Source organism: Brassica napus, chromosome A1, assembly GCF_020379485.1.
Source record: "Brassica napus cultivar Da-Ae chromosome A1, Da-Ae, whole genome shotgun sequence".
Taxonomy (NCBI): domain Eukaryota; kingdom Viridiplantae; phylum Streptophyta; class Magnoliopsida; order Brassicales; family Brassicaceae; genus Brassica; species Brassica napus.
The window spans coordinates 3,657,379-3,669,730 of NC_063434.1; the positions used below are offsets into that span (position 1 = coordinate 3,657,379).

Consider the following 12,352-nt stretch of genomic DNA (forward strand, 5'->3'; position numbering starts at 1 on the left):
TATATGAATAGGTCCATTAGGTCCATTTTTAAAAAAAATCACACATGAATCAAGTTTGTGACTTATGTTTTAATATATAAGATATAAATGATTTATGCAAATTCATTTACTACCATTTAGCTAGAAGATCATGATAATTGCAAATTTAATATAGTATCGTGGTCTCATTTGTTGACTTAGTTAAGAGTAATCCGAAAATATTTATTACCAATTTTAAAAGTAGAATTTGGTCCTTTCTAAAAAAGAGAGTAGAAATTGGTTGAAACTGATAAAAACAAAATTAAGTATCTAAGAAAACATGTTAGGAATGCACATCGAGCTTTTTAAAAATAAATAACATTAATATAAAAGATTGCAGACAACTTTCTCATTTGTAATTAACTATATAGGCTGGAAACACATAATAACGTCCAAATTAACAACTGTAAGAATTTTTTTTAACAATTGTAAGACTTTAGTATAAGATATGACTAGTTTCTTCCTGACTAAACTAATTTGATCTCCTGCCTTATAAGGTGAATATTTTTGCTAAGAGACATTTCTGTCAAAATTTAAGATTTAGTATTTGGTTTGCAGAAATTAATTGAGATATATATATATAGACCCATAGAAAAAAGAAAAGCAAAGTCGAAACAATTCAAATTTCTTAGGAAAAGAATTCAGGACATACAGACCTATACCATTGAAAATAAATTGTAAAAAAAAAAATATATATATATATATATATATATATATTTCTAGTTGAAAAGTTCAGAATGAAACATATCTCGACTAAAATAGTAACAGAACCAAATAGGTGGCAGAATAAACAAAAATTAATAAGAAAATTAGGCACTAAGACGTATTTTGCCTTCTGTCAAATTTAATTTAAAACTACACAGCGGTGTTCCAATTATTTCTTGCCTAATAATGATTCACGGGAGGAATAACTCTTTGAATCTTTTAATTAGACAAAGATATTTTTGCAAACCAATTCTCTCTTATACTAAGCTACTTCCTCTTTTAAGATCCACTAGGGATTAACCCGGGCTACGCCCGGGATTTTTATTTTTTTTCTAATTGAAGTTGTTAAATTATTTATATTTATATAAATGTTAAAATGCATGTCATAATTAAAATTTATTTTTAAATTTTAACACGTTAAATTAACATATTTTTTACTATTTAAATATTTTTTGTAATTTTATTGGCTATCTAGTTATCATATTTAACAAAACTATCTTTTGAGTGTTGGAATAAATGTTTTAGAGATTTTATTAAACTACAGAGTATTTTTGGATCGACCACATGCTCAACATTCGATCGATCCGTAAAATGATGGTCGATCTCCTTCGCCAGGTAAGTATAATTTTAGCAAAAATATCTTTTATTTTCAAATATTAAGTATATAACTATTCTTTTTAATATTTTTTAATTGTATTTTTGATTAAATTATTGTATTATAATGGTTATGTAAATATTTTTTGTGATGTTTGAATTTTTGTTGTTCGTATACTTAACCTAGATGATATTGATGTTTAAAAATTTATTGTTTTCTGGAAATAGAAAATAATGATATATCAAAACGTATCTAATACTTGTTAAATGATATTATAATGTAAATTACATCCATTATTTGAAAATAAACATTTGTTGTTTTTATTTTTATTTTAAATCAGAAATTATTTTTATTTAAAAACATTATTCATATATAATATAATAGTTTAAGTTTGGAAGATTAATCTAAATATATAAATTATGTATATTTTTAAAAAAATAATTTAAGATATTATATATTGAGTATCTGAATAAAAGCTGAATTTCTTATCTTGAAAATCAGATATTTATATTTTTGTCTTCATGTTATACTCACCAATCCATCATTGAAATTTATAACTCAGTACGTTTTTTTAAAAACTTAGTTTTAAGGAATAAACAAATTTAATAAATTAAATTCATCACCTATAAATATAATGTTCTGTAAACTATATTTGAAAAGTCTCTAAAATTATATTTTAAGCATAATATTATTATTATTTAATTTAAGTTATTTTAAACATAATATATGCTAAACCAACTTAAATTATATTTACAATAGGACCATCCTAAACCGGTTAGTAAACCAAAAACAATACTAAACCAATATGAACCAATACTTGATTCGGCGAGGAAGGAAGTGTTTCGGGATAAACGTTTGAATGGTTATTAACTGAAATGGTTTGATCATGAAAGAGTTAGTATGAATATTAACAATAAAATTATGGATTAGATTAATTTAAATTTGTAAGAATACCTTTGAGTCTATGAAAAACAATTCAATTCCCATGAATAAGTTTGGCTTTTGGAAGTTGCGTGTTTCCCAACAATGAATCCACATAACAAAAAGTTTGTTGTTATAAAAAAATCTCATTCAAGGTCATTAAAGGTTTTTGGGACGGCAAGAGTTGATAGTGAAACCATTTTTTTGCTCGAGTGCTTTGAAATTTTCCTTAATAGTGTGAGATTGATGTGGATGGAATAATGAGTTTTATAGGGACTTTTTTGATGTAAAACTATACATTTTTTTTTGTTTAATGTGGTATTTCCATTTTTATATAATTTACTACCATTTTAAGATAGAAGTACATTTTAAGATAGATGCTTAAATCTTAATGTACGTTTTCCATTTTTTTAAATGTTTATTTCCATTTCTTATATTTTTATTTACGTAATATCTATATTTTATATTTTTAAATAGATATTTAAATATTAATGTACTTTTTCCATTTTTAAATTGTGTATTTACTTATATTATATATTTTACATTTTAAGATAGATGTTTAATGCTTGATGAACTTTTTCCATTTTTAAAAAAATTGTGTATTTACTTATTATTACATATATAATTCATATATTATATATTTACATTATTTACTTATTATTTATTTTCATGTATATGTATTTCCATTTCTTGTACTTTTAATTTACTTAATATCTCTATTTTACATTTTAAGATAGATGTTTAAATCTTAATGTACGTTTTCTATTTTTTTAAATTGTATATTTCCATTTGTTATACTTTCTATTTACGTAATATCTATATTTTAAATTTTAATATATATTTTTAAATCTTAATGTAATTTCCCATTTTTTAAATTTGGTATTCACTTATATTATATATTTACTTATTATTTATTTTTCTTTATATTGTGTATTTCTATTTCCTATAATTTCTATTTACTAATAATTTTATATTTTAAGATTGATTTACATTTTAAGATAGATGTTTAAATACTAATGTATTTTTTCCATTTTTTTAAATTGTGTATTTCCTTTTCTTATACTTTCTATTTACTTAATATTTATATTTTACATTTTAAGATAGATGTTTAATATTTAATGTACTCTTTCCATTTTTTAAAAATTGTGCATTTACTTATTATTGTATATATAATTCGTATATTTATATATTTATAATATTTACTTATTATTTATTTTTCTATATATTGAGTATTTCTCTTTCTTATACTTTATATTTAGTTAATGTCTATATTTTATATTTTAAGATAGATGTTTAAATCTTTACGTATTTTTCCATTTTTAATGTAAAACGGCAATGTTTAATAGAAGAACTTGGATAAATAGTCAAATAGTTATATTTATGTTTTTTTTTCTTTTTTTAATAAAATGGTAATGTTACATTATGAAGATAACCCGTTTTTTTAGTGAACAATGGTAATCTTACATATGTTTAATGTAGTTTTTCCATTTTTTATGTTGTATGTTTACATATTATTTTTATTTTTAAATGTAAAATGGTAATTTTACATATGTTTAATGTAGTATTTCCATTTTTTATGGTGTATGTTTACATATTATTTATTATTTTCGAAATTATATATAATTTTCTTTTTTACAAAATAGTAATGTTACATTATGGAGATAAGCCGTCTTTTTTTTTAGTGAAAAATGGTAATCTTACATATGTTTAATGTACTTTTTTCATTTTTTATGTTGTATGTTTACATATTTTTTCTTAAAATAAAAATGTAAAATGGTAATCTTACATATGTTTAATGTAGTATTTCCATTTTTATGTTGTATGTTTTACATATATTTATTATTTTTAAAATTATATATAATGTTTTTTGTTGTTTTTATAAAACGGTAATGTTACATGATGGAGATAAGCCGTCTTTTTTTAAGTGAAAAATAGTAATCTTACATATGTTTAATGTAGTTTTTCCATTTTTTTATGCTGTATGTTTACATATTTTTTATAATTTTCAAAAATAAGTAATATTAAAATGTAAAACTATATTTTATGCCACGTGTCATCTTTCGAGATTATATTATATATTTACTTATTATTTATTTTTCTTTATATTGTGTATTTTTATTTCTTATACTTTCTATTTACTAATAATTTTATATTTTAAGATTGATTTACATTTTAAGATAGATGTTTAAATACTAATGTACTTTTTCCATTTTTTTAAATTGTGTATTTCTTTTTCTTATATTTTCTATTTGCGTAATATCTATATTTTACATTTTAAGATAGATGTTTAAATCTTAATATACTTTTTTCATTGTTTTTAAGTTGTGTATTTCTTTTTCTTATATTTTCTATTTACTTAATATCTATATTTTACATTTTAAGATAGATGTTTGATATTTAATATACTCTTTCCATTTTTAAAAAATTGTGCATTTACTTATTATTGTATATATAATTCGTATATTTATAATATTTACTTTTTTTTTTATATATTGAGTATTTCTCTTTTTTATACTTTTTATTTAGTTAATGTCTACATTTTATATTTTAAGATAGATGTTTAAATCTTTACGTATTTTTCTATTTTTAATGTAAAACGACAATGTTTAATAGAAGAACTTGGACAAATAGTCAAACATATTTATGTTTATTGTAGTATTTCCATTTTTATGTTGTATGTTTTACATATATTTATTATTTTCGAAATTATATATAATGTTTTTTGTTTTTTTTATAAAACGGTAATGTTACATTATGGAGATAAGCCGTCTTTTTTTTAAGTGAAAAATAGTAATCTTACATATGTTTAATGTCATGTGTCATCTTTCGAGATTATATTATATATTTACTTATTATTTATTTTTCTTTATATTGTGTATTTTTATTTCTTATACTTTCTATTTACTAATAATTTTATATTTTAAGATTGATTTACATTTTAAGATAGATGTTTAAATACTAATGTACTTTTTCCATTTTTTTAAATTGTGTATTTCCTTTTCTTATACTTTCTATTTGCGTAATATCTATATTTTACATTTTAAGATAGATGTTTAAATCTTAATATACTTTTTTCATTGTTTTTAAGTTGTTTATTTCTTTTTCTTATATTTTCTATTTACTTAATATCTATATTTTACATTTTAAGATAGATGTTTAATATTTAATATACTCTTTTCATTTTTAAAAAATTGTGCATTTACTTATTATTGTATATATAATTCGTATATTTATATATTTATAATATTTACTTATTATTTTTTTTATATATTGAGTATTTCTCTTTTTTATACTTTATATTTAGTTAATGTCTATATTTTATATTTTAAGATAGATGTTTAAATTTTTACGTATTTTTCTATTTTTAATGTAAAACGGCAATGTTTAATAGAAGAACTTGGACAAATAGTCAAACATATTTATGTTTATTGTAGTATTTCCATTTTTATATTGTATGTTTTACATATAATTATTATTTTCGAAATTATATATAATGTTTTTTGTTTTTTTTTATAAAACGGTAGTTTTACATTATGGAGATAAGCCATCTTTTTTTTTAAGTGAAAAATAGTAATCTTACATATGTTTAATATAGTTTTTTCATTTTTTATATATAATTCGTATATTTATATATTTATAATATTTACTTATTATTTTTTTTTATATATTGAGTATTTCTCTTTTTTATACTTTATATTTAGTTAATGTCTATATTTTATATTTTAAGATAGATGTTTAAATTTTTACGTATTTTTCTATTTTTAATGTAAAACGGCAATGTTTAATAGAAGAACTTGGACAAATAGTCAAACATATTTATGTTTATTGTAGTATTTCCATTTTTATATTGTATGTTTTACATATAATTATTATTTTCGAAATTATATATAATGTTTTTTGTTTTTTTTTATAAAACGGTAGTTTTACATTATGGAGATAAGCCATCTTTTTTTTTAAGTGAAAAATAGTAATCTTACATATGTTTAATGTAGTTTTTTCATTTTTTAATGCTGTATGTTTACAATGTAAAACTATATTTTATGCCACGTGTCATCTTTCGGGAGAATTTTTTTTGCTGATGTGGACGCTCTATGGAGCCTCAAAAGGTCCCTTTTATTAGTAAGGATTTTCGTAGGTTTTATATTTTTTTGGGTACAAGTGTTAAATTAACATTTTTTTATTCAAAAAAAAGTTAAATAAAATTCGTAAGTTTTGGATATCATAGATTCATAACACAGCAAAATATTAAACAGAAAATATGAAAAAAATAATCTTGCAACTCATTATCTGTGTGTTATACTAATAACCAAAAAATCAAAAATAGGTCATGGTGGAAAATTTGGATCACACTGAAATTAATAAGTTTCACCCATAATTTTAGCAAAAAATGGACCCACGTATTAGTGACTGGGGGTGGTGTTAGTGAGAAGAATTTGAACGATATCAAAAGCCAACAATAATCAACGGTCAAAGGGTTAAGAGCCAAAAAAAAAGGAGTAATAAACAAAAATTAATAAAAATTAATAAAAATCTTTTTTACGGGGCAACGAATGGAGACTAGTTGCCAGGTAGGACCCACAATAACTAATACGGTGGAGAAATTCGTCGTTTTGAGTGGTATAAAAAGAGGACTCGTATAGGCTCTGCAACAGATAGCTCGCTTCACCTAATCCTCCCCCTTTCCTCCATATATGATCGAGTGAAACGGCGGATACAGCTGTCGTTTTAAGTGCTACTTGGCTGTCAGTGAAGGAGAAGAGAGATGTCGAGTCTCGAGGATATCAAAAACGAGACTGTTGATCTGGTAAAATTAAAAATCTATGTTTAATGATCATCATGTCTGTTCTATGTTTTTTTTTTTTTTTGCTTCAGTGAGATTATTATAGATCTGTAAACTGTGTTGTGATTTGATCTTGGTTTCGTGTTCTGTCTCTATGCTTTAATGTTCTGTTTTGTTTGTTATTCTGGAGAACACAAATCATTTTTTTTCTTCCGGATTTTCCAAGAAAAAAAAACTCGTTCTTTTAAATTGAAATCTGTGAAATTATTACCAGGATTGATGACTTAATAAGATCCTTTTTATATAAACCAATAAGCAAAAAGAGAGAAAAAAAAAAGTAGATCTACGCATGTGAATGGGTAATACAAAAAGGATAAAGAGTTTTCGTTTAGTGGTGGAGCTAAGCTACGTTTCAATAAAGTCCAATCTACTACTCGACTTGTGCACATGCTTTTTGTCTTTTTATTTTTTGTTCTAACTCTACCAGTAGTATAATAATACTATAATTACTTTTTTTTTTTAATTGGCTAGGACAACGAAATCATATAAATTAATTCGGTAATTTTTTTTAAAAAAGGAGTTTTATGATTACAATCTTCTATAAACAAAGAAAGAAGTTCAGATTCTTTTTTTTTTCTTTTAAGTTTTATGTACCTTTCCGTGGTACGTTTAACTTCTCTGTCTTTGAAGCAATCAACAACACATCTTTTGTGCAGACGTAACTTTGTGAATCACATGTTCTGTCTTTAACCTTTCGATGTCACACCGAACTATTCAATCTCTGACTCGCAGTTAAAAACACGTTGTAGTCATATGAATCTATAAAGGATCTTTTTTAATAAATTCACATGAACTGAATAAGATCAAAAGGTTGCTCTCCTTTATTGAAGATCTAGGATTAGTCTTGTGTCTGACCAAAACTTGCTTTGACTTTTGCAGGAGAAGATTCCCATTGAGGAAGTTTTCCAGCAGCTGAAATGTACCAAGGAAGGTTTGACGACTCAGGAAGGGGAAGAGAGGATTCAGATCTTTGGCCCCAACAAGCTCGAAGAGAAAAAGGTATTCAACTTTGCTGCTTTTCTCAGACATAAACTTTTAGTTTCTTGTTGTTGTTTGGTTACTGAGTTTGTCAACGAAAAAACAATTTTACAGGAAAGCAAAATCCTCAAGTTCTTGGGGTTCATGTGGAATCCTCTCTCATGGGTGATGGAAGCTGCTGCAATCATGGCTATTGCCTTGGCCAACGGTGATGGTAGGCCTCCGGATTGGCAGGACTTTGTTGGTATCATCTGTCTTCTTGTCATCAACTCCACCATCAGTTTCATCGAAGAGAACAACGCTGGTAACGCCGCCGCTGCTCTCATGGCTGGTCTTGCTCCCAAAACAAAGGTTTGTTTGATGTTTCTCATAACAGAAACGCTTTGTGAAGATTATAACAAACTTTGAGCTAATGTTTGTTTGTTTGTATGTGTTCAGGTTCTTAGAGATGGGAAATGGAGTGAGCAAGAAGCTGCCATCCTTGTCCCTGGAGACATCGTCAGCATCAAGCTCGGAGACATCATCCCTGCTGATTGTCGTCTCCTTGAAGGTGATCCTTTAAAGGTTGACCAGTCTGCTCTCACTGGAGAGTCCCTCCCTGTGACCAGGCACCCTGGACAAGAAGTCTTCTCCGGCTCAACCTGTAAGCAAGGAGAGATTGAGGCCATTGTCATCGCCACTGGTGTCCACACTTTCTTCGGCAAAGCTGCTCACCTTGTGGACAGCACAAACCAAGTTGGACATTTCCAGAAGGTTCTTACCGCTATTGGTAACTTCTGTATCTGCTCCATCGCCATCGGTATGGTGATTGAGATCATCGTCATGTACCCTATCCAGCGCCGAAAGTACAGAGACGGTATTGACAATCTCTTGGTCCTGTTGATCGGTGGTATCCCTATTGCTATGCCTACGGTGTTGTCTGTCACCATGGCTATTGGCTCTCACAAGCTCGCTCAGCAAGGTGCCATCACCAAGCGTATGACTGCCATTGAGGAGATGGCGGGTATGGATGTGTTGTGTAGTGACAAGACCGGGACGCTGACTCTCAACAAGCTGAGTGTTGATAAAAACTTGGTTGAGGTGTTCTGCAAGGGTGTGGAGAAGGACCAGGTTCTGTTGTTTGCTGCTATGGCTTCGAGAATTGAGAACCAGGATGCTATTGATGCAGCCATGGTTGGTATGCTTGCTGATCCAAAGGAGGCTAGAGCTGGAATCAGGGAGGTTCACTTCCTTCCATTCAACCCTACTGATAAGAGAACTGCTTTGACATACATAGACTCAAGTGGTAACTGGCACAGAGTCAGCAAAGGTGCTCCTGAGCAGATCCTTGAACTTGCCAAAGCTAACAATGACCTTAGCAAGAGGGTGCTCAATATTATCGACAAGTATGCCGAGCGTGGTCTCAGGTCTTTGGCTGTTGCTCGCCAGGTACTTGTTTTGCCAGTGATAGATACTCTTTGGTTTCAGACTTGTAAACAAGTGTCTTAACTGTTCTTGTATCCTTTGTATAGGTTGTGCCTGAGAAAACAAAGGAAAGCCCAGGTGGACCATGGGAGTTTGTTGGTTTATTGCCACTGTTTGATCCTCCAAGACATGACAGTGCTGAAACCATCAGAAGAGCTTTGAACCTTGGTGTTAACGTCAAGATGATCACTGGTAATAAACTTTACTTAACCATCACTCTTGTCTTTGTTACTTGTATACATTTTACATTTCCTCATTAACATTCTCTTGTATGTGGCTAGGTGACCAACTTGCTATTGGTAAGGAGACTGGTCGCAGACTTGGAATGGGAACAAACATGTACCCATCTTCAGCTCTTCTTGGAAACCACAAGGACGCAAACCTTGCTTCCATCCCCGTTGAGGAGCTTATCGAAAAGGCTGATGGATTCGCTGGAGTCTTCCCAGGTTAATATCATTTTAGACTCATTGTTCATTTCAAAGGTTGTTGTGTACTTATGTTAGATCTAAGCTTCTTTGTCTTGGATACTTGCAGAGCACAAGTACGAGATCGTCAAGAAGTTGCAGGAGAGGAAGCACATTGTAGGAATGACTGGTGACGGTGTCAACGACGCTCCCGCTTTGAAGAAAGCTGACATCGGTATCGCTGTGGATGATGCAACAGATGCTGCTCGTGGCGCTTCTGACATCGTTCTCACTGAGCCAGGACTCAGCGTTATCATCAGCGCTGTCCTCACCAGCAGAGCTATCTTCCAGAGGATGAAGAACTACACCATCTACGCAGTCTCAATCACAATCCGTATCGTTCTCGGTTTCATGCTTATTGCTCTCATCTGGGAGTTTGACTTCTCAGCATTCATGGTTCTGATCATCGCCATTCTCAACGACGGTACCATCATGACCATCTCAAAGGACAGAGTCAAGCCATCTCCCACACCTGACAGCTGGAAACTTAAGGAGATCTTCGCTACTGGAGTTGTGCTTGGAAGCTACCAAGCCATCATGAGTGTTATTTTCTTCTGGTTGGCACACAAAACCGACTTTTTCACGGTAACTAATATAACTGAGCTGTTTCATTCACTTTTAAGTGTTTTAGAGTTGTAGTAACTAAACTTTTTTACTTTTGGATTCACAGGACAAGTTTGGTGTGAGGTCCATCAGAGACAACAACAATGAGCTAATGGGTGCGGTGTACCTGCAAGTCAGTATCATTAGTCAGGCTCTCATCTTCGTCACAAGATCAAGGAGTTGGTCTTTCGTTGAACGTCCTGGAGCGTTACTTATGATTGCTTTCGTCGTTGCACAACTGGTAAAGATCATCACTACTATCTCCAAGGGTTTCTTCTTAAACCAAACTTGTTTTTTTAATTTATTGGATCCTTTTATAAATGCAGGTTGCTACTTTGATTGCTGTTTACGCCAACTGGGAGTTTGCAAAGGTTAGGGGTATTGGATGGGGATGGGCTGGTGTGATCTGGCTATACAGTATTGTGACTTACTTCCCACAGGACGTTTTCAAGTTTGCCATTAGATACATCTTGAGTGGAAAGGCTTGGCTCAACTTGTTTGAGAACAGGATTGCTTTAACGAGTAAGAAAGATTTTGGAAAAGAAGAGAGGGAGGCTCAATGGGCAGTTGCTCAGAGGACACTTCACGGTTTGCAGCCAAAGGAACCTGTTAGCATCATTCCTGAGCAAGGAGGTTACAGAGAGTTGTCTGAGATTGCTGAGCAAGCCAAGAAGAGAGCTGAGATTGCAAGGTAAACTAATCATACCTTTAAAGAATTTAACACTCTTTGATTGGAATTAGATACTAACAGAATGATTTGTATTTTTTTTAAAACAGGCTTAGGGAGCTGCACACACTCAAGGGACATGTGGAATCAGTTGTGAAGCTAAAGGGTTTGGACATTGAGACTCCAGGACACTACACTGTCTAAGTCACAAGCAAAGAAAAGAAGATACCAAACATGTGATTGATCCTTTTTTATCCCTTGTTTTTGTTTTTTTTTCTTATTCTTCACTGCCTCTTTAAGGTTATTGTTTGCATAGGAAGAGAGATCTTTGTTTATTGCCATAACTCTTCCCCAATTTCTATTGTTAGTGTTCTTGTTTCTCTGATATGTAACCTTCTTTAGAAGAATCAAGGCATGCTTTTATGTTTGGCACTTTAATCAACACTCTCTACATTGCTCTTATTCTATGAGCCTATGTAATATTAATCTTCTTCTTTTTCCTTAAATCAAATTCATATCTCTCTATTTTCATTTGCTTTACTACAAACAATTGGCAATTTTAAATGGGAAGACATCCTATATAAGTGTTTGTTTTGCTTCCACTGAGCCCAAAATCAATTAAAAATACTTTTATTAAAATCCCAACTAAAAACATGTCATCAGACAAGTTGTGTAGTAGTAGTACGGCTAGAATCTTAAGAGAGATTAATATGGGTGTGGTGAGTTTGAGACACGTGCATAGATATGGATGATGACTTCAAATCATGACAGGCGTAGTTACATAATGTCATCTGACTTTCCTCCATTTTAGATAATTTTTCTACCTTTTTTTGGTTTTCCATTTTTCTAAGACTTTTTGGAAAATACTAAAATAGTATTTTAATCTTATTTTGTTTACTCAGAAATGGTGTGCTTGCTACTCCCTCGTGTTTCTTAATATTACATATTCTACATTTTCACATATTTTAATACAACACATTAAATTTGCATAATTTTTTGTGTTTATCTTTGTTCCATAATTTTAAACAAATAAAAATTCAGTAAATGCAATTAAGTTTTTTTAAAATTTATAATTAGTTAATAAAATATGTTTTGAA

General features: G+C 29.2%; 1 protein-coding gene across 1 annotated transcript; it reads left to right on the top strand.

Moving 5' to 3' along the window:
• Positions 1-6,817: 6,817 nt before the first annotated feature.
• LOC106390897 (ATPase 2, plasma membrane-type) lies at positions 6,818-11,693 on the top strand. Its single transcript, XM_013831480.3, has 10 exons — positions 6,818-7,043; positions 7,959-8,078; positions 8,172-8,408; positions 8,496-9,485; positions 9,569-9,713; positions 9,803-9,967; positions 10,056-10,570; positions 10,656-10,829; positions 10,915-11,279; positions 11,366-11,693. The coding sequence occupies exons 1-10, from the start codon at positions 7,002-7,004 to the stop codon at positions 11,457-11,459; spliced, it is 2,847 nt and encodes a 948-aa protein (XP_013686934.1). The 5' UTR covers positions 6,818-7,001; the 3' UTR covers positions 11,460-11,693.
• The last annotated feature ends 659 nt before the right edge of the window (positions 11,694-12,352 follow it).